Source organism: Orcinus orca, chromosome 12 (genome assembly GCF_937001465.1).
Source record: "Orcinus orca chromosome 12, mOrcOrc1.1, whole genome shotgun sequence".
Classification (NCBI taxonomy): Eukaryota; Metazoa; Chordata; class Mammalia; order Artiodactyla; family Delphinidae; genus Orcinus; species Orcinus orca.
The window spans coordinates 26512823-26536828 of NC_064570.1; the positions used below are offsets into that span (position 1 = coordinate 26512823).

The 24006-nt window shown below is 37.4% G+C and overlaps 1 protein-coding gene across 4 annotated transcripts in view; it reads left to right on the top strand.

The window, feature by feature from the left end:
• The window catches only part of MAP3K5 (mitogen-activated protein kinase kinase kinase 5), a 210953-nt gene that overhangs the window by 112190 nt on the left and 74757 nt on the right, over nucleotides 1-24006 (top strand). For all 4 annotated transcript variants that reach the window (XM_004263783.4, XM_033406517.2, XM_049695571.1 and 1 more), the window contains 3 exons: nucleotides 5778-5890; nucleotides 11462-11621; nucleotides 14067-14220. In XM_004263783.4, coding sequence (XP_004263831.1) covers nucleotides 5778-5890; nucleotides 11462-11621; nucleotides 14067-14220 — 427 coding nt within the window. The remainder of the gene's footprint in view (nucleotides 1-5777; nucleotides 5891-11461; nucleotides 11622-14066; nucleotides 14221-24006) is intronic.

Sequence of the window (24006 nt, forward strand, 5' to 3'; positions counted from 1 at the left end):
TATGATTTCTTTCCTTCTGCTAACTTTGGGTTTTGTTTGTTCTTCTTTCTCTAGTTCCTTTAGGTGTGAGGTTAGATTGTTTATTTGAGATTTTTCTTGTTTCTTGAGGTAGGCTTGTATAGCTATAAACTTCCCTCTTAGAACTGCTTTTGCTGCATCCCATAGGTTTTGGATTGTCGTGTTTTCATTGTCATTTGTCTCTAGGTATTTTTTGATTTCCTCTTTGATTTGTTCAGTGATCTTGGTTATTTAGTAACGTATTGTTTAGCCTCCGTGTGTTTGTATTTTTTATGTTTTTTTCCCTGTTATTCATTTCTAATCTCATAGTGTTGTGGTCAGATAAGATGCTTGATATGATTTCAGTTTTCTTAAATTTACTGAGGCTTGATTTGTGACCCAAGATGTGATCTATCCTGGAGAATGTTCTGTGAGCACTTAAGAAGAAAGTGTAAACTGCTGTTTTTGGATGCAATGTCCTATAAATATATCAATTAAATCTATCCTGTTTATTGTGTCATTTAAAGCTTCTGTTTCCTTATTTATTTTCATTTTGGATAATCTGTCCATTGGTGTAAGTTTGGTGTTAAAAGTCCCCCACTATTATTGTGTTACTGTCAATTTCCTCTTTTATAGCTGTTAGCAGTTGCCTTATATATTGAGGTGCTCCTATGTTGGGTGCATATATATTTATAATTGTTATATCTTCTTCTTGGATTGATCCCTTGATCATTATGTAGTGTCCTTCCTTGTCTCTTGCAACATTCTTTATTTTAACATCTATTTTTTCTGATATGAGTGTTGCTACTCCAGCTTTCTTTTGATTTTCATTTGCATGGAATATCTTTTTCCATCCCCTCACTTTCAGTCTGAATGTGTCCCTAGGTCTGAAGTGGGTCTATTGTGGACAGCATATATATGGGTCTTGTTTTTGTATCCATTCAGCAAGCCTGTGTCTTTGGTTGGAGCGTTTAATCCATTCACGTTTAAGGTAATTATCGATATGTATGCTCCTATTACCATTTTCTAAATTGTTTTGGGTTTGGTTTTGTAGGTCCTTTTCTTCTCTTGTGTTTCCCAGTGAGAGAAGTTCCTTCAGCATTTGCTGTAGAGCTGGTTTGGTGGGCTGAATTCTCTGAGCTTTTGCTTGTCTGTAAAGCTTTTGATATCTCCATCGAATCTGAATGAGATCCTTGCTGGGTAGAATAATCTTGGTTGTAGGTTCTTCCCTTTAATCACTTTACGTATATCATGCCACTCCCTTCTGGCTTGTAGAGTTTCTGCTGAGAAATCAGCTGTTAACCTTATGGGAGTTCCCTTGTATGTTATTTGTCGTTTTTCCCTTGATGGTTTCAATAATTCTTCTTTGTCTTTAATTTTTCCCAATTTGATTACTATGTGTCTCGGTATGTTTCTCCTTGGGTTTATCCTGTATGGGACTCTCTGCACTTCCTGGACTTGGTTGGCTATTTCATTTCCCATGTTAGGGAAGTTTTCAACTGTAATCTCTTCAGCCTTTTTCTTGGGTCCTTCCTCTCTCTGTTCTCCTTCTGGGACCCCTATAATGCAAATGTTGTTGCATTTAATGTTGTCCCAGAGGTCTCATCGGCTGTTTCATTTCTTTTCATTCTTTTTTCTTTATTCTATTCCGCAACAGTGAATTCCACTGTTCTGTCTTACAGGTCACTTATCGGTTCTTCTGCCTCAAGTAGTCTGCTATTGATTCCTTCTAGTGTATTTTTCATTTCAGTTTTTGTATTGTTCATCTCTGTTTGTTTGTTCTTTAATTCTTCTAGGTCTTTGTTAAACATTTCTTGCATCTTCTCAATCTTTGCCTTCATTCTTTTTCCGAGGTCCTGGATCATCTTCACTATCATTATTCTGAATTCTTTTTCTGGAAGGTTGCCTGTCTCCACTTTATTTAGCTGTTTTTCTGGGGTTTTATCTTGTTCATTCATCTGATACATAGCCCTCTGCCTTTTCATCTTGTCTATCTTTCTGTGAATGTGGTTTTTTTTTCCACAGGCTGCAGGATTGTAGTTCTTGCTTCTGCTGCCTGCCCTCTGGTGGATGAGGCTACCTAAGAGGCTTGTGCAAGTTTCCTGACGGGAGGGACTGGTGGTGGGTAGAGCTGGCTGTTGCTCTGGTGGGCAGAGCTCAGTAAAACTTTAATCCGCTTGACTGCTGATGGGTGGGGCTGGGTTCCCTCCCTGTTGGTTGTTTGGCCTGAGGCGACCCAACACTGGAGCCTACCTGGGCTCTTTGATGGGGCTAATGGTACACTCTGGGGGGGCTCACGCCAAGGAGTACTTCCCAGACCTTCTGCTGCCAGTGTTCTTCTCCCCATGGTGAGCCACAGCCACCCCACTCCTCTGCAGGAGACCCTCCAACACTAGCATGTAGGTCTGGTTCAGTCTCCCCTGGGGTCACTGCTCCTTCCCCTGGGTCCCGATGCACACACTACTTTGTGTGTGCCCTCCAAGAGTGGAGTCTCTGTTTCCCCCAGTCCTGTTGAAGTCCTGCAGTCAAATCCCAGTAACCTTCAAAGTCTGATTCTCTAGGAATTTCTCTTCCCGTTGCTGGAGCCCCAGGTTGGGGTGCCTTCACTCCAGTGGTGGACTTCTGTGGTATAAGTGTTCTCCAGTCTGTGAGTCACCCACCCAGCAGTTATGGGATTTGATCTTACTGTGATTGCGCCCCTCCTGCTGTCTCATTGTGGCTTCTCCTTTGTCTTTGGATTTGAGGTATCTTTTTTGGTGAGTTCCAGTGTCTTCCTGTAGATGATTGTCCAGCAGCTAGTTATGATTCTGCTGTTCTCACAAGAGGGAGTGAGAGTACGTCCTTCTACTCCGCCATCCTGGGTTTCAGTTTTATTTGACCCTGTCTGTCTCTGTTTTGTTCCTGCTTCCTGGATGTGACCGCCCTCAGCTTTTGATTGAGAGCCAAGCAGGGTTCTATCTTCTTATCCCTTAAGTACTGTGGAAGATTTTATAACTGCCCTTTGGGGTTTTGAGTTTGACTGCTTATTCTCTTATACAGCTCCAGACTTTGGAGGAGATTGCCATCTATTTGTTGCAGCCTCTCCCTCAAGTAACACTTCACTCCTAAGTACTGCTGGACTTCATATTTCACTGCCATTCCAGCCATACCTCATCCCCAACTGCTCATATAGCCAGTATTCAACAAATGTCCTGTGGAGAAAACCGGCTGCACATTTGCGGTTCCTCCAGGTTTCACCCTGTCATGCCAGCCCATGCAACTATCAGGAAATCCACTTGTTTCTCTTTTCCCTGGTAGCGTTTCAAATAGGTAGAGTTTCTCTGCCTGTGCCAAGCCTATGCTTAATATTATGGTTGGAATCAGCAAATGCCCCTATAGCGACAAAAGCAATTCAGCTCTCCTTGGTAGGACACGTCCCTGTTCGGAATTTTATTTCAGTGATTTTGTTGTGCTGTTGCTTCCATAGATCTCCAGCATCTATAAAAATATGTTTTTGATGTGTATCCTTTTTCCCACCTAGTTGTTGTAGCAGGAGTGATGGCTCCCAAGTAGACTATTATATCTTACCTGGAAACTCAGGTTTTCCCCTGACATTGACTATTCTTCTAAGTTAAACAGTTACATAGCTTTCCAACATTCAGAATACATTTTATTCCATATTCCATTTTATAATATTGTGGGAAACTTAGGAAGTACTGTTTCATTTTGTAACAAATATTCTTGTAACCAAATTTCTGATTACATATTTAATGTTTTTTCTTAGTATAAACCCATAGATATGGAAATCTTGTGTCAATAGGTATGCATTGCTTTTTTTAATATTTTACAATTTTTGATAGATATTGGCAAATTTCTGCCGAGAAATACTATACTAATGTACTTTTACAGTGTGTGAGAATTTCCACTTCCTTAAGACTTTCTCCTTGATACCCAGCTTATTATTATGGAGTTCTGTGAGCCATAAAAAGTATAAATTATTAATTTATTGCATCTATATTTTGGTTAAAATATTCTTAAATGTATTGTTCATGGTAACAGAAAAAACAGCTGTAAGCCCAATTTTTCATTTTGGTTAGTTTGACACATAGGGAGCACTTAGTCAATATTTATTGGCTGATTTGGTATTATCTTGCTTTCTGCATCTTCCTTTGAATATGTTGAAGAGAACTCTTCCATGTTCTTTTCTTTCAGGAGAAATGAAAGAATGTATTTGTTGAAAACTATTATGTATCTTGATATGAATTTGTGGAAACTATAAAGTATTGGTAGAAAGAAAGGTATTAACTCCTCTCTTCTCCTATATCTTTTTTTGCTGGGACCTTCTACTTGCCTCTGAACAAACACAAAGACCTTTGGGTCTTATATGAGTCTAAGACTTACAAATCATGTCTTTCCTTGATATGACCTGCTTTGGATATCAGCAGTCTGGGTACATGCTTTTTCCATTTTAGATTTGGGAAACACCTGTACTTCTGGAGAGAGAAAAATGCTTTTTAATCAGCAACAGTGATGCAGTTAGAAATATTTTTTTCTTATTTCACATATATAACTATTCGAGCCAACTAGTTAAGATTAATAGTTATTTGAGTTTTGTTTCCTTTGAGACACTTTTTTTGCTTAAAAAGTAAGACCCTTAAAAAGGGCACATGATTCTCAATATTCAGAAAAGATGTACTTTTCTTCTGAAGTTTACCTTACCATTTTAAATTATGGAAAACTTCAGGTGTATATAAAAGCCAAGAATATACTCTAATGTACATTATTGTGGGGGCTGCCATTTTGGCAATTCACACCTTTCAGTTTCACAGTTAATGATTTTAATAAGAATGCCTCTGTCTTGGAATTTTAATGTGTTTTTCCCTAGGTATCCTTTTTTTTGTATCATTAAATGGTTATTCATTAGGTATTTAGTCTTTATATTTTCCTTGATCTGATTTTTTTAAATAGCTATTTCATTTTTCATGTTTGGCTCAGTTTCTATTAGTCACTAGGGCATTTATTTTAATTTTGTTCTTCTTCATGCTCTTAAATGAAATAATATTGAATATTGTTGCCTGTTAAATGACGTATGTGAGGAGACCCTTGAATGGAACCTAGGAAGTGTTACCTTGAAAATACAGGGGATGTACAAACACTGAAGTCTTCTCAAATTGTGAAACGTTTTTAAAGGTTGATATTCAGTTTCATGCATACTCAGAAAAGTGTTCTCATTCTCTTTGAGCCAAAATTAGTATGCACAGGCACAATCTCTGTTTTCCTTAATTTCTTACTGCAACTGACATTCTTTATTGCATTTCTATATCACTCTTATGGAAGTGATTGTTTCAGTATGTTACATAAATGATCTTCCTCATTGTTTTGTGTATATATATATATATATATATATTTTTTTTTGCTTTGTGTATTTTTGAATCTTTTAAAAACTACTTAAAATATGTACAGGGCTCTTTAAATTTTCACTGTTTGCACATGTTTGCACACACACACACGCTCTCTCACATTTCTGGAAGACTTTGAAGAGAGGATTTTTTTAAAGACTGGAGATGCTATGATGAGGCTGAGTTAAGTGAGGGGAATGCCATGTTGCTGAGGGTGAGGGTATATAGTCACTTAAGCATTAAATCCTAATAGCACACTAGATTCTGGGGTGAAAGCCGTGGAATATTTTTACTTGCTCAGGCCTTGGAGTTATGCAAACAGAAGCTATTGCAAACTCAAACTTTCATGACTGAAAAAGTAAACTTGTACATTTGTGTGTGTGTGTGTGTGTTTTTTTATAGGTTCAAAAAGGCATTTGAATCTGAGCCAACACTACAGTCAGGAATTAATTATGCGGTCCTCCTCCTGGCATCTGGGCACCAGTTCGAATCTTCCTTTGAGCTCCGAAAAGTTGGTAATTACAGCTTGACGCTTTCCATGGAAATCAAGAAACTGTACCCAACGATACAAAGAAAAAGAATCTTTGATAGATAGTCCCTTTGTTTTCTGTCCCATCTGACTTCCTAAAAAACAAATTACATCTCCTTATTTAATGTTTCATATTGTTGTGCAAAATCCTGACATTGGGTTGTAATTCAGTTTTTAGTTTATTTTACCTGATATTTTTAATTCCAGCTCAAACTAATTAAAAATATGGGCTCTGCATTCAGCCCTCAACTGCCAAATAAGATAGTGTTTTGTGGAACATCAGGGAAGTTTCCTATCTTAGATTGATTTTGCTTTCCTGGGGCTGAAAGAAAGAAAGAAAGAAAGGGAGGAAGGAAACTCTGATATTTCCTGTTTCTGTTTCTTGTACACTTGCCCGTATGATTTCAGTTTTGTTGGAGGTGGAGGCTCCCAAACCCCTAGAACAACAGGTCAAGCAGATGGCAGTCTTGGCAGTGACTGGTCTCCTCAGAGACCGTCTCTGAATTGTAGCCATTGATAGAATGTGCTTTTTTCCCTTTTATCAGTGGACATTGTCTCATATGCTGACCCTTCTTTGGAATTTTTGAAGATTAGGATATCTCAGTGAACAAATTCTGTGTGATTTCCTTGGTTCTGGCTTTGATAACATTTTTTAAGGTTCTAGATATTGAATACTAGCTAAGGTAATCAGATTTTGCTCTCTTTTGAGTGTCTAACCCCTCTCTTTCAGAGATCCTTTACAACTCTTGCAGGAGTTTTTACTACAGACATAGAAATAGTTTGCCATATTTTTCGTAGAGGAAAAAAATTTATCTTAGTTAAGCTATGAATTGTAGAAGAAACTTTTCCTTTAAGATTTTTAACTGGAGAAATGTTTTGTTTAATTTGTCATAAGAAAAAATGAGCCCTGGACTTTTTTTTTTACATTATTTGGGAAAGACTAATAAAATGGCCTTATATGATGTTCTGGGAAATCTTTGAGGCAAGTAAAGTTTGAGTATTAAGTACGTTTTAAAAGACGCAGACTAAAAGAATGATACAATGGTTGCTGCTGGATTGCAGTGGTATTCAATGCACAAAGTTTTATTTGAAATAATATTTTTAGTTGGAAAATGAAATCAGTAAAATATACACTTTTCATAAATATAATTATTTTATTATAAATAATTATTTATTATAATTAAATTATAATTATAATAAAATTTTGCATCTAAGGTTATTTAAAAAACTCTACACTAGCCAAAACTCCTTATGCATCAGTGATTTAAAAATGATTTGTATTGCTCTGTTCTTGAACTTGAGGTTGAAGCCTGCAGATCATCACAGAATTTGACACTGATTTGCATGTGTAAGTAGAGCAGTAACATAGTGGTTTGAAATGTACCTATTCTAAATTCTCATTTTTAAGTTAAATGTAGATTAAAATGGTCAGTAGATCTTAAATGTTCTCACCACAAAAAAGAAGTGGAAATTATATGACATGTTGGAGGTGTGAGCTAAGGCTACAGTGTGATCATTTTGCCAGATATAAGTGTATCGAATCAACACATTGTACACCTTAAACTTACACAGTGCTATGTCAATTATACCTTTCAAAAGCTGGGGGAAAGAAAAAGGGTGGTCAGCACTCTGAGGTTTGAGGAACTGTGATTAATGTAACTTTGTAAAGGAAACACACTTCAATTTTTTCAAGAAGAGCTGATTCATAATACATGTTGAACAAACATTTGAAAGCATATGAAGTTGAATTTTTAATTTTGGAAATTGCAAAACATACACAGACTTAAAATTTGACTTGACAATAAATTTTTAGTTCCCATAAGAGCTAAGTTTTAGGCTTCTAAAATACTGTGATATACACTCTAAATTATATGTCCTTAAAAACTAAAAGGCAATTAAAACTCACTAATTTAGATTCTACTCAATCACAAATTATGCTAATCAACATAGGTTGACCTAAAGTTAATATTTATATGGTAAAATAGAGTTAAAGGGATTTTCAAGGAAAATAGTTTGACTAAATAAATGAATATTTTAATATAATAATTTTATTAGTAATAGTATATAATAAAAAAAGATTGATAACATATCTGGCATATTTAAAAATATAAGTTGCATTCTCTTTTTAATCAAAATTTTTAGTAATTTATATCTTCTCCCACTTTTTTTTTTATTGGTCCCCTGCAAATATACAAATTATTCTGAGTTCCTGAGTTCTGATAGTAATCAGACTTTAATTTATAAAATCTTTTCTTTAGATGTATTTTGAAATTTGATTTATTCATAAAGGATAAGCAATTAAAGATTAAGATGTCATAAGAAGTTCACCAAATCTGAGGCTTTCCAAACGTATCATCTTAACTTTAAGAACTCTAATGTAAGAACAGTTCTTAGCTGTCATAATCTGTTGCCCAAAGACTCTTAATTCTAGTTGTGTGTTTGTTTGAGGTTATGACTAATTGCTTCATGATCTGTGTTTTAATTTCCCAGTTTTTGAATAATCACTGATGTTTGTCCTATTTAGAACTAGGATTTAAAAACACAGAACCGCTTCTTACATCTTTATCCTTTTTTCAGCTTCACAAGCCTTAAAATTCATATTCAAACTTTAGCTAAATAAAAGGTGATTCTCCCATCTTCTGTGGAATTTTTCAACCATGAGACACTTTATGAGATGATGATGTAATAAAAGAACAGTGTGATTGGAATTGAGACAAACCACTATTTGAATCTTATTTTCAGGGAGCTATTAAAATAAAATTTGTATTACTGAATATAAAAATCCATGAGTCTAAAAGGATAATCAAGAAAAAGAAATCAAAACTAAATCAAAACGCGTCACCAACCACGAAACAAGTCACTTGCCATCTATGGAAGTGACCAAATTCTTAGAAAATTGAAAATTATAAGGAAAAAAATTCAGTACTTTCCCTTCCTTTTAAAGGGATACTATAGTTCATCCAGTTGAGGAGGTAAAGCTCTTCTTAAGACATGCTACATACTAACTGTATATTCTTCAGGAGAATGTATTCTTCAAAAGAATGCTAGCTAATAAAGTAGAAGGAATGATAAAGTTGATAATGCTAGTGATATTAAAATAATGATTCTGACAAGGATCATCAATTAGAACTAAAACCATTAAGATGCTTATTTTTTTTAATTTTCATTTGCCATATTTACATGATACCAAAGCTCACCCACAGATTGCTTGTTAATAACAAAGGAACAAACGTTCCCATACAATTCATTGTATATATTCCCTCGAGGGATCCAGCTGTCAGTGATCCAACCAGCATCCCTAATGGTGGGATGGCTGGATGTGTGCCACCTGATATGGTGAATGTGAAATAAGTGGTTTAAAAAGACAATGTTTCCTTTTTCCTCCATCATATTGGCAAAGATGAAAGGACATGATAGTGTCCGTAATATCAGCACTTAAAATGGGCATATCTTCTGTCCCTAACAAGTCCAGGTTTAGGACTTTATTACAAAGAAGTAATCGAACAAGTGCACAAAGCGACATGTATAAGAATGTTTATAGTAATAAAAAGCAGCCACCATCTGCATTTGGGGAAATTAAAATGACCCATCCATATACTAAAATAGTATTTGCCATTTAAAAAAAAAATTTTTGTCTGAATGCAGAATGGCTTAGGGTAACAATCATGTGACAAATTTATGCCAAGGCTAACGTTAATATCACCCTCATAGAATGAACTTCTGGGAAGCATGAATAAACCTGAAATTTTATTTTAAAACTAATATTGTAATTTTACTATTAAACACTTTCATAGTCCCTATTTAAATGTTTAAATGGTTTGGCACTAGATCAGTTCTGCATTCGTTGTTCCCAAGTATGACACAAAAAAGAGAATTCATTTTCAACTGAGATTGATAGAGACACATATTTTTAGTGTCTGATTTCCCCCCTGCACTTTCTTCTTCCATTTGTATTTGTTGTATTTTTTATGTCCAGATAGGAGATCATGGATGTTGTTGCATACACGTGTGTAATTTTTCTCATCTCATGAAATTTTAAGGTGGCAAAGCCGTTCTTTTTAATTTATCATCTCAAAATGTGAAGAATTCCCAGATGGACTTTTTCCTACAAGTTTCTTGGCTTAAGTGGAATTATATGATAAAAAGCAGCATAAAGTTTGTGGGGTTTTCTTTGTTTTGTTTTTTTGCGGTATGCGGGCCTTTCACTGTTGTGGCCTCTCCCGTTGCGGAGCACAGGCTCCGGACGCGCAGGCTCAGTGGCCATGGCTCACGGGCCCAGCCACTCCATGGCATGTGGGATCTTCCCAGACTGGGGCACGAACCCGTGTCCCCTGCATCAGCAGGCGGACTCTCAACCACTGCACCGCCAGGGAAGCCCAGCATAAAGGTTTTTAAAGGTTGTTTTGTTTTGTTAAAGTATAATTTTCAAAAAAGATAAATTTATGACTCTCAGAAAATATAAAATATTATTCTATTTAATTCAGTTAACATGGAAACAGTAAGAGGCTATGTCCCGTTTAAAGTTTATTTAAGAAGCTAGGGTATTCATAATTGAAGAAAGAAATGTTAGAATCAGATATCCGAGTTTGATTGTTTTAAAAAGCTTGTTTATGTCCAACAGTTTATAAATCTTAGGGATTCACTGTTTAACTAGGCAGAAATTATTTACATCTCTCCTGAACAAAAACATATTATACAAGTTAACAGGTAAACTTCTCTAAGATCGTTAATAAATAGTGAGATGAACTTAGCTACACTTTCCCTAGACAGCCCTAGAGTGGCCTTATGCCTCCATATGATATTGAAATGACATGTTCTACATTTTTACCTTACTCCCAAATCGCAGATAACTTTCCTGACATTTAGTAACTTTCCTGTCATATGTTATGGATGTTAGTGGCAATTCTACGGAGATATATATATTTTTTAAGCAAACAAATCCTTCCAAATGCAAAAATAATACAAGGCAGAGTAGAGATAAAAAGTTAGAATGAAATGCAAAGAACCCAGAAGTAACAAAACAATGTTATTTGTCAGTTTCCTTATTTCTTTAACTTTGTAAGTGTATAAGTGTTTTCGCATAATTATTATAGCATTTTACTCTTGTAAACTATATGTACTGTATACATTTATACTTCACCTGATGGATAGAATTTCTGTATATTTCCCTTTCAAGTAATTTAAGAATCCATGATATAGTAAGGGAAAGAAGGAGGTTACACAGCAAGAGGTTGAGTGTTATCACCTTTTAACTTATGCATATATGCATATATAAAAATTCTAGAACGATGTACATCAGTGTGACACTGACAGTTATTTTGTGGTTTTCAAATTGAGGGAAATTTTCACTTGCTTCTGTGTACCTTTCTGATTAGTCTGCTTTTTTTTTTCTTTTTTTTTTTTTACAGTGAACTTAAGCCCTTTTTAGAATCAGAAACTTAACAAAACTATTTTAATCTGAAAGGAGGAATGAAAGCTTAGTTTTGCTTTTTAATAAAACGTCAGCTCTGCCTGCCTGCCATGTGTTGTAAAGTTATTCTTCCTTTTCATCTTCTAGGGGTGAAGCTCAGTAGCCTTCTTGGTAAAAAGGGAAACTTGGAAAAGCTCCAGAGCTACTGGGAAGTTGGATTTTTCCTGGGAGCAAGTGTCCTGGCCAATGACCACTTGAGAGTCATTCAAGCATCTGAAAAGCTTTTTAAACTGAAGACACCTGCATGGTAATAGTAAATTGTTAGGTGTTCGTACAGTTATTTTTGATAAAAGCTCCTATCACTTGTTTCTAAATTGTTAAATCTGTTGAACTGACAATGAGGGGATTTTATTTGCTTAGAGAATAAAATGCAGAATCTAGAGGAAAAAGTGATTGATGCTCATAAATAAAATGTGTTGTATGTAGGTTCTGATGGCTTTGGACACAGGTATGTCCACCAGCCACCAAGCTTAGCTTTTCCATCACACTGACCAACCTGCTAGCCTAGGTTGGGCAGTGTCACCCACTTGAATCATGCAAAGGCCTTGAATTTTATACCTGCAACTCTAATCAGCAGGTTCACAAGCTTCCATCTCAGCCTTCCCAGCCTCCGCTCCAAACATGTGCCCTTTGTTTCCTTCATGATCTAATCTCACTTTTGGAATTCTCATTCTTGATTTTCACTTCTTTTTACTCAGGGTTTACTGACACATTTAGATGTTTCCTATATTATGTGTGTTTTTCTAATTTCAAATTTTTCTTGGGATGTACCCAAGTCTCATCACTATGGATGTGGTAATTGGAGAGATGAAAACAAAATTCCATCTGCATTTAGGACTGTTTTTTGTGGGTTTTTTTTGCGGTACACGGGCCTCTCACTGTTGTGGCCTCTCCCGTTGCGGAGCACAGGCTCCGGACGCGCAGGCTCAGCGGCCATGGCTCATGGGCCTAGCCGCTCCGCAGCATGTGGGATTTTCCCAGACTGGGGCACGAACCCGTGTCCCCTGCATCGGCAGGCGGACTCTCAACCACTGCGCCACCAGGGAAGCCCAGGACTGTTTTTGAATGCTAATTTTATCGTGCATCACATGTAATGATTGACCATTAGCTGTAAAGACTTTTAAAGGTTAACTGTGATATCAAGAAAAGCTCAGAGCGCTCGGAGCTCAGGCCACTGACTTCTTTTCATCAGAGGGACAATTTGAGGAAATTCCCACCATGGTAAACCTTCATGGATTCTTAAAGCATTTCCTCACATTCAGATCTCCTTTATTAGCAAATCCTCCCCAGCATTGCTCTCATAGTGATCTTTCTAAAATGCATGTTTGACCCTTCCCCTCCACTGAAATCTTTAAATCAACGTAGTTTAATGGCTCCTCACAGCCTAAGGGATAAAGTCCACCTCCTTGGCGTGGCAAACAAGGTTTGCCCTTAGTCATTAAACCTCAGCTCTTGTCACACCCCTAGGTTTATGCTGCTCTCTATTTACTCTGAACATGCCAGTGTCTGACGTCATGCCATTGTGTCTCAGCACACACTGAGCATCGTCTTCCAGCCCTCTTCTCCACCTGGGGAACACTCACGAATCACATCAGCTCATAAATCACATGCTGGCCTAAAACCCTTCCCCACACCCAGAGAGACGATGGTGGATGCTGTTACATACACTGTGATTCTTTCATCTCCGGAAATTTTCTTCTTTCGTGTTTCCGTCGTTCTTCAGTCATATCTCTATTGATACTGACTGTGTGACTTTTGTTAGTCGTATCTCTGTGAGTTACAGCTCTGTGGGCATTTATTTCATGGTGCTATAATACCTCTTACATTTCTGTCTCCTCAACACCATGTGCAGCTTGAGGACAGGGCTGTACTGTCAGTAGCATGTCGACGGCAGGCATTAGCAAATGGCATGAAAATAACTGAACCAATAAATGCACACGTTTACATGCAGCCAAGTTGGTTATTTCTTTATGTGACCATTCTGATGATGGCTGAAGAGGAGACTGAAGCATGGTTATAAAGAGCTTTGGTCTGAGGTGTCTTGGCCTCTGTTGACAAGAAAACAGACATTATTTTATGCAATAGTAATAACAACCACAAAACAATGCTTTGTTTCCATTAGCTTAATGTTAACTTCCATGTCTATAGTTTACAAAGTGCTTGCTTACCCATTACCTCATATAATTATCTTGCTCCTCATTTTTTCCTGACTTTTTCCTTTGAGGCACCATCTGTCTTAAGGTTTGAGGATATTTGTATAATATATATGAGCTGAGTTACTTTAGAGCAAAATAATATCCCTTATGATCGGTCTATTTAGAAAAGCTTTCTCAAGGGAGCATATTTTAAAACAAATGCATTAACCACTTTCTTGAATAGAATAGGCATTACTTTAAAAGTCATGTTTTAAGTAGGTGTATTGTTTAGTCCAAGTTACTTAAGCTGTCTAAACCTCAGTTTCCTCATCTTTACAATGGAGGTAAAATGGCCTACTTTACTGAATTTTTGTGAGATTTAAGTGAGAGAACATGTGATAGTACATGACATATAACAAATAATAAAGTTTAGTGACTTGGCATGCATAATTATTAATGCCGTATTTAAATTACATTTACAGAGTAAGACTGGGATAGATGGAACAGGTGGTTCTACATTTGCCTATTATGTGTCTTATATCTTTTGATTTTTTTAGGTACCTCAAGTCTATTGTAGAGACGATTTTGATATATAAGCATTTTGTGAAACTGACTTCAGAACAGCCCGTGGCCAAGCAGGAACTTGTGGACTTCTGGATGGATTTCCTGGTTGAGGCCACAAAGACAGATGTCACTGTAGTTAGGTTTCCAGTAAGTACTCTTCACTTAACTCTAAGGACATTTATGTTTTGTTTCCTTTATTTAAAGAACATCTTGGACTTGTGATTGTGACTGTATTAATGTGCTGGTTTTCATGCCCTAAAAAGAAAATGGTCATCTGGTTAATATATTTATTTTCTACAAATTGGTTTGCTTTAGCTTACTTTTTAAAATAACTTCTCACAATCAGAGAAATAAGATACATTTTCATGTTTTTTCCATGAAACTTGTTGGTTTCCTTTGATAAGTTATAACGTGTGCTTCCCCAAGAAAAGATTATCTCTTAGCTCAGGAAGTCAAGACATCTCTTCAGACCAGATGAATGGCTGGTTTTCATTCGTACTACAGTTTTGTTGACATTGTCAACATCAATATCATCAACATTATTGTGGTGAAAAGTGTCAGGCTCACCTGCATTGTTACTCCATCACTACCGCTTACTACCCATGTGGGTCAGAGTTAGATGCGGTGTCCCCAGTCACTTTTTACAGTGCTTTAGAGGACGGGAAATGATGCCTTATAGGTTCTGGTCTGCAACTCATTTTGGCTAGTCTCTATCAAATTTACATATTTAAATGTATCACACACACACACACACACACACACACACACACACACACACACACGCACATACACTTTAAAAATATATTGTCCATCTCAGCTGATGCCATCCCCATACTGATAGTTCTTGGAATACCATCCAAAGCAATATAGCTTTAGTATCCAATTCAAGAATTACTGGCAACTGACTGTGTACACAGATCTCTTCCCATGTCAAAGTGATGCCATAAATCTCTCTGTTTTTAGCTCTCTTTGTCTCAGTCTTTCATACTCAGAGGTGGTGACAACTCTCAATTTTTTTTTTCAATTCTTTTTATAAAATCTTGTTTTCTAGTTCTTGTTGGTAGGATCAAATGTTTCATTTAATTAAATCCATCTCTGGCATTAACTCTCTTCCTTTGCTCTTGCTTCCAGATGAAGCCGTAAGCTCAGCAGGATCTTTAGTTGAAAAGCCTTTCAAACTAAAACACTTCACTCTATTTTCTAGCCTAGATAATGTGTAGTCTAGGAAAATACCTATCTCAGAGTGAGCTGGCAGCTTGCCTTTAGCTGGTGCTCTGATGGTAGTAAATGTGGTAGTGAAAGAAGACAGCACAGAACTGAAGTATTTAATCAACTGTTGCTGGACTAAGAAAGTTGGCTATGAGAGGAAACCACTCATATTAGCTATTCTGAGCTAATTTAAATTACTTTAACATGAATTAGTCTGTCATAAGGTGAATATAAAAAAAAATAAAACCAGAAAATAATAAGAGAGAAGCTAGGAGAATATAGGTATATACTCCAGGAAAGACAGGCTTTCTTAAGCCAGAAAGGGACCTATAAGCCCCAAAGGCAAACATTGACCAATTTGGTTTCATTAAAAATTCAAGTTTTTGTTCACCTTAAAAAAAAATCCACCATAAACATGGCAAATGCTAGGTAGGGAGAGAATATTTAATACTAGTGCTGCAAAAGGATCAATTTGTCGAATATGCAAAAAAACAAAACAAACACAAACAAACAAAAACAACTCCTACAGACTGATAAGTAAGAGAAACAGAAAAATGGTCAAATCCTATGAAAAGGTAATTAACCTCACTAGGTAGCCAAAAAATGCAAATTAACACAAGACACCATTGTACCTCTGCCATTTTGCATGTGTGCAAATATATGTGTAGGATAAATTCCCAGAAGTGGAATAGATTCATATTGCATGTTGCCTTCTGTAGGGATGATATCAATTGACATCCCCACTGGCAATACATGAAACTACCTGCTTTCACAGAGTCTCTCCAAACAAGTGTATTTATCAGGTTTGTACTTTTGCTAAACGTATAGATGAAAAATGGCATATTGGGGTCATTTGAGTTAGTATTTCTCTTATTATGCGTGAGTTTATGCACATAATTAAGTTCATATGTTTAAAAGACCACTCAGTGATTTAAAAAAAAGAGAAGAATTTGTTGCCAACATTTAAAAATCAAGAGAGTTGAACCTTCTGTGCTGGCTGTGAGGGAGTAAATGGTCTTGATACTGCTATAAATCGCTGTAAATCTCAGATAATCTCTTCTTGGGAAAGCACATTTTACAACTTATCAAAGGAAACCACCAAAATATATAAAACAACTGTTTGCAGGCATTAAACAGCAATCAGGAGATCAGGACCAGAAGTGGCAGAGAGCATCTTTTGGAAGGCTGACAAGTCTGCAGATATTCCAGAGAATAAATAATGCAGGGATAAGTTGTTGGACTTTGAGCCCAGACTGTGGTCCACAAAGCATCTAGTTGAGAGTATAGAGCCCATGCTTTACAAGTAAAGGCAAAACTAAAACAAAGCTGCAATAAAAGTATGCCTTGATAAGATCCAGATCATACACTGATAATTTAACTGTTATGTAGGTGAAAAAAAACCAAAAACACAAAAACTTTGGAAAGATATTATCCTGAGCCTCTGCAATGTGTCATTCAGATGTATTAAAGATTACTAGACGTTCTAAGGGGCAGGAAAAAGTGACATAATAAGAGCTAAAACCAGGCAATAGAGGTATTCCCCAAGGTGATTCTCATGTTGTAGTTCCCAGGTAAGGACGTCACATAAGTATAATACGATTTTAAGGAAAATAAAGGAAAAGATGGACAAAATGGATGGAAAGGTGGAGTATTTCAGCTGAAAAATAAAGTTTATAAAACGTCAAATGAAAAATAAGGAGAATTCACATAAAATTCCAGATCTTTAACTACTCTTGAAAAATTAAAGGGATGGGGAATTCATAACTGCATTCTCCCAAAGCAGCAATCTCCTGAGCCAACTGGATGCTACCATTTAAGAGGTCAATTACAGTCCCATTCATCCTGCTTCACTCACTCACCTTTTCCACTCACTCCCTGAAATCACTGGAATTTGCTGCCCATGCTCTACTGCATAGAGAAAGGCAAGCTTCTAGTGCCTGTGGTTCTGCGTCAGTCACTATAACTCTTCGTGTCCTTAGAGTAGCAGCTTCTGTAGCTCACACTTGTGAAGGCTGTGATAGGTCTTGATTGGGGTGATTACCTTATCCTTCTTTGGAAGTGGGTTTGACCAGGTTACTTATATTAGAAAATATTTAGGGGAGATTGGGTCAAGATGGCAGAATTGAAGGACGTGCGAGCACTCCCTCTTGCGAAAGCACCAGAATCACAATTAACTGCTGAACAGTCATCGACAGGAAGACACTGGAACTCACCAAAAAAAGATACCCCACATCCAAAGACAAAGGAGAAGCCACAATGAGACTGTAGGAGGGGCGCAATCACAGTAAAATCAAATCCCATAACTGCTGGGTAGGTGACTCAAAAACCGGAGAACAGTTATACCACAGAAGCCCACCCACTGGAGTGAAGGTTCTGAGCCCCACGTCAGGCTTCCCAACCTGAGGGTCCAGCAACAGGAGGAGGAGTTCCCAGATTCCTTTGAAGAACCAGTTAATGTAGGGATCTGAGTGTATGTATCATATTGAGAACTCCATAATGGACCATGTAACAGATAATGCTACTGGTGTGAATATTATTGAGAAGTAATCTATTTTGCAGCTAAGTGTTAGTTTAAGGGTTTGAAGGGTGATCCAATGTCAGTTTGAAATAACTTTTTCTTGGCCTATATGGACAAATATTATTGTTGGATCTAGTCTGGTAATGAAAGCATATGAGACAGACTTCAGACTTTGAAGGCTAGCGGGATTTGATTGCAGGACTTCAACAGGACTGGGGGAAACAGAGACTCCACTCTTGAAGGGCACACAAAGTAGTGTGTGCATCAGGACCCAGGGGGAAGGAGCAGTGACCCCATAGGAGACTGAACCAGACATACCTGCTAGTGTTGGAGGGTCTCCTGCAGAGGAGGGGGGTGGCTTCGTCTCACCATGAGAGCAAGGACACTGGCAGAAGAAGTTCCAGGAAGTACTCCTTGGCAGGAGCCCTCCTCAAGGCTGCCGTGAACCCCACCAAAGAGCCTGTAGCCTCCAGTGCTGGGTTCCTCAGGCTAAACAATCAACAGGGAGGGAACTCAGCCCCACCCATTAGCAGACAAGCAGATTAAAGGTTTACAGAGCTTTGCCCACCAGAGCAACACCCAGCTCTACCCACCACCAGTCCCTCCCATCAGGAAGCTTGCACAAGCCTCTTAGATAGCCTCATCCACCAGAGGGCACAGCAGAAGCAAGAAGAACTAGAGTCCTGCAGTCTGTAGAACGAAAACCACATTCACAGAAAGATAGCCAATGAAAAGGCAGAAGACTATGTACCAGAGGAAGGAACAAGATAAAACTCAGGAAAACAATTAAATGAAGTGGAGACAGGCAACTTTCCAGACAAAGAATTCAGAATAATGATAGTGAAGATGATCCAGGACCTCGGAAAAAGAATGGAGGACAAGATCAAGCAGATGTAAGAAATGTTTAACAAAGACCTACAGGAATTAAAGAAAAAACACCTAGAAGAATTAAAGAAAAACAGAGATGAAGAGTACAATAAATGACATGAAAAAGACACTAGAAGGAATCACTAGCAGAATAACTGAGGCAAAAGAACGGATAAGTGACCTGGAAGACAGAATGGTAGAATTCACAGCTGCAGAACAGAATAAAGAAAAAAGAATGAAAAGAAATGAAGACAGCCTGAGACTTCTGGGACAACATTAAACACACCAACATTTGCATTATAGGGGTCCCAGAAGGAGAAGAGACAGAGAAAGGACCCGAGAAAATATTTGAAGAGATTATAGTTGAAAACTTCCCTAACATGGGAAAGGAAATAGTCACCCAAGTCCAGGAAGTGCAGAGAGTCCCAGGCAGGATAAACCCAAGGAGAAACACGCCAAGACACATAGTAATCAAACTGACAAAAAGTAAAGAAAAATTATTAAAAGCAACAAGGGAAAAATGACAAATAATATACAAGGAAACTCCCATAAGGTTAATAGCTTATTTCTCAGCAGAAACTCTACAAGCCAGAAGGGAGTGGCACAATATATTTAAAGTGATGAAAGGGAAGAACCTACAACCAAAATTACTCTACCTGGCAAGGCTGTCATTCAAATTCGATGGAGAAATCCAAAGCTTTACAGACAAGCAAAAGATAAGAGAATTCAGCGCCACTAAACCAGCTCTACAACAAATGCTAAAGAAACTTCTGTAAGTGGGAAACACAAGAGAAGAAAAGGACTTACAAAAATAAACCCAAAACAATTAAGAAAATGGTAACAGCAACATACATATGAATAATTACCTTAAATGTGAATGGATTAAATGCTCCAACCAAAAGACACAGGTGCACTGAATGGATACAAAAACAAGACCCATATGTATGCTGCCTACAAGAGACCCACTTCAGACCTAGGAACACATATAGACTGAAAGTGAGGGGATGGAAAAAGATATTCCATGCAAATGGAAATCAAAAGAAAGCTGGAGTAGCAATACTCATATCAGATAAAAGAGACTTTAAAATAAAAATGTTGCAAAAGACAAGGAAGTACACTACATAATGATCAAGGGATCAATTCAAGAAGAAGATACAACAATTATAAATATATATGCACCCAACTTAGGAGCACTTCAATATGTAAGGCAAATGCTAACACCTATAAAAGAGGAAATTGACAGTAACACAGTGGTAGTGGGGGACTTTAACACCTCACTTACACCAATGGACAGATCATCCAGACAGAAAATTAATAAGGAAACACAAGCTTAAAATGACACAATAGACCAAATAGATTTAATTGATATTTATGGGACATTCCATCCGAAAACAGCAGATTACACTTTCTTCTCAAGTGCACATGGAACATTCTCTAGGATAGATCACACCTTGAGTCACAAATCAAGCCTTGGTAAATTTAAGAAAATGGAAATCATATCAAGCATCTTTTCCAACCAAAACGCTGAGATTAGAAATGAATAACAGGGAAGAAAACACAAAAAACACAAACACATGGAGGCTAAACAATACGTTACTAAATAACCAAGAGATCACTGAAGAAATCAAGGAGGAAATCAAAAAATACCTAGAGACAAATGACAACGAAAACACGACGATCCAAAACCTATGAGATGCAGCAAAAGCAGTTCTAAGAGGGAAGTTTATAGCAATACAATCCTACCTCAAGAAACAAGAAAAATCTCAAATAAACAATCTAACCTTACACCTAAAGGAACTAGAGAAAGAACAAACAAAACCCCAAGTTAGTAGATAGAAAGAAACCATAAAGATCAGAGCAGAAATAAATGAAATAGAAACAAAAAAATAATACCAAAGATCAACAAAACTAAAAGCTGGCTCACTGAGAAGCAAAATTGATAAACCTTTAGCCAGACTCATCAAGAAAAAGAGGGAGAGGACTCAATCAATAAAACTTGAAATGAAAAAGGAGAAGTTACAATGGATACCGCAGAAATACAAAGCATCCTAAGAGACTACTACAAGCAACTCTATGCCAATAAAATGGACAACCTGAAAGAAATGGACAAATTCTTAGAAAGGTATAACCTTCCAAGACTGAACCAGGAAGAAATAGAAAAGATGAACAGACCAATCACAAGTATTGAAATTGAAACTGTGATTAAAAATTTTCCAACAAACAAAAGTCCAGGACCAGATGGCTTCACAGGTGAATTCTATCAAACATTTAGAGAAGAATTAACACCCATCCTGCTCAAACTCCAAAAAATTGCAGAGGAAGGAACACTCCCAAACTCATTCTACGAGGCCACCATCATCCTGATACCAAAACCAGACAAGGATGCTACAAGAAAAGAAGATTACAGACCAATATTGCTGAGTAATATAGATGCAAAAATCCTCAACAAAATACCAGGAAACAGAATCCAACAACACATTAAAAGTATCATATACAATGACCAAGTGGGATTTAACCCAGGGATGCAAGAATTCTTCAATATATGCAAATCAATCAATGTGATACAGCATATTAACAAACTGAAGAATAAAAACCATATGATCATCTCAATAGATGCAGAAAAAGCTTTTGAGAAAATTCAACACCATTTTTTTTTTAATAAATTTATTTATTTATGGCTGCGTTGGATCTTTGCTGCTGTGTGTGGGCTTTCTCTAGTTGCGGTGAGCGGGGGCTACTCTTCGTTGTGGTGCACAAGCTTCTCATTGCAGTGGCTTCTCTTGTTGCAGAGCACATGCTCTAGGCGCACGGCCTTCAGTAGTTATGGCTCACAGGCTCTAGAGCGCAGGTTCAGTAGTTATGGCGCACAGGCTTAGTTGCTCCTTGGCATGTGGGATCTTTCCAGACCAGGGCTCGAACCTGTGCCCCCCTGCATTGGCAGGTGGATTCTTAACCACTGCACCACCAAGGAAGTCCCAACACCCATTTTTGATAAAAACTATCCTGAAAGTGGACATAGAGGGAACCTACCTCAACATAATAAAAGCCATATATGACAGATCCATAGCAAACATCATTTTCAATGGTGAAAAACTGAAAGCATTTCTTCTAAGATCAGGAACAAGGCAAAGATGTCCACTCTTGCCACTATTATTCAACATAGTTTTGGAAGTCCTAGCCACAGCAATCGGAGAAGAAAAAGAAATAAAAGGAATACAGATTGGAAAGGAAAAGCAAAACTGTCACTGTTTGCAGATGACATCATAGTATACATAGAGAATCCTAAAGATGCCACCAGAAAACTACTAGAGCTAATCAATGAATTTGATAAAGTTGCAGGATACAAAATTAATGCACAGAAATCTCTTGCATTCCTATACACTAATCATCATTATGATGAAAGAGAAATTAAGGAAATACTCCCATGTACCACTGCAACAAAAAGGATAAAATACCTAGGAATAAACCTACCTAGGGAGACAAAAGACTTGTATGCAGAAAACTATAAACACTGATGAAAGAAATTAAAGATGATACCAACAGATGGAGAGATATACCATGTTCTTGAATTGGAACAATCAATATTGTGAAAATGACTATTCTACCCAAAGCAATCTACAGATTCAATGCAATCCCTATCAAATTACCAATGGCATTTTTTACAGAACTAGAACAAAAAATCTTAAAATTTGTATGGAGACACAAAAGACCCTGAATAACCAAAACAGTCTTGAGGGGAAAAAACGGAGCCAGAGGAATCAGACTCTCTGACTTCAGACTATATTACAAAGCTACAGTAATCAAGACAGTATGGTACTGGCACAAAAACAGGAAGATCAATGGAACAGGATAGAAAGCCCAGAGATAAACCAACACACCTTATGTCAACTAATCTATGACAAAGAAGGCAAGGATATACAATGGAGAAAAGACAGACTCTTCAATAAGTGGTGCTGGGAAAACTGGACAGGTACATGTAAAAGAATGAAATTAGAACACTCCCTAACACCATACACAAAAATAAACTCAAAATGGATTAAAGACCTAAATGTAAGACCGGACACTATAAAACTCTTAGAGGAAAACATAGGAAGAACACTCTTTGACATAAATCACAGCAAGATCTTTTTTGACCCACCTCATAGAGAAATGAAAATAAAAATGAAAATAAACAAATGGGACCTAATGAAACTTAAAAGCTTTTGCACAGCAAAGGATACTATAAACAGGACGAAAAGGCAACCCTCTGAATAGGAGAAATATTTGCAAATGAATCAATGGACAAAAGATTAATCTCCAAAATATATAAACAGCTCATCCAGCTCAATATTAAAAAAACAAACAACCCAATTAAAAAATGGGCAGAAGACCTAAATAGACATCTCTCCAAAGAAGACATACAGATGGCCAAGAGGCACATGAAAAGCTGCTCAGCATCACTAATTATTAGAGAAATGCAAATCAAAACTACAATGAGGTGTATCACCTCACACCAGTTAGATTGTGCATCATCAGAAAATCTAGAAACAACAAATGCTGGAGAGGGTGTGGAGAAAAGGGAACCCTCTTGCACTGTTGGTGGGAATGTGAATTGATAAAGCCACCATGGAAAACAGTATGGAGCTTCCTTAAAAAACTAAAAATAGAATTACCATATGACCCAGCAATCCCACTACTGGGCATATACCCAGAGAAAACCGTAATTCCAAAAGACACATGTGGGCTTCCCTTTTGATGCAGTGGTTGAGAGTCCACCTGCCAATGCAGGGGACACGGGTTCGTGCCCCGGTCCAGGAAGATCCCACATGCTGCGGAGCGGCTAGGCCCATGAGCCATGTCTGCTGAGCCTGCGCGTCCGAAGCCTATGCTCCACAACAGGTGAGACCACAACAGTGAGAGGCCCGCGTACCACAAAAAAAAAAAAAAAAAAAAAAGACACACGCACCCCAGTGTTCATTGCAGCACTATTTACAATAGCCAGGTCATGGAAGCAACCTAAATGCCCATCGACAGACGAATAGATAAGGAAGATATGGTACATATATACAATGGAATATTAATCAGCCATAAAAAGGAATGAAATTGGGTCATTTGTTGAGATGTGGATAAATCTAGAGACTGTCAAACGGAGTGAAGTCAGAAAGAGAAAAACAAATATTGTATATTAACGCATGTATGTGGAACCTAGAAGAATGGTACAGATGACCCGGTTTGCAGGGCAGAAATAGAGACACAGATGTAGAGAACAAGCATATGGACACCAAGGGGGGAAAGCAGGGTGGGGGGGTGGTGGTGGTGGTGTGATGAATTGGGAGATTGGGGTTGACATTTATATACTA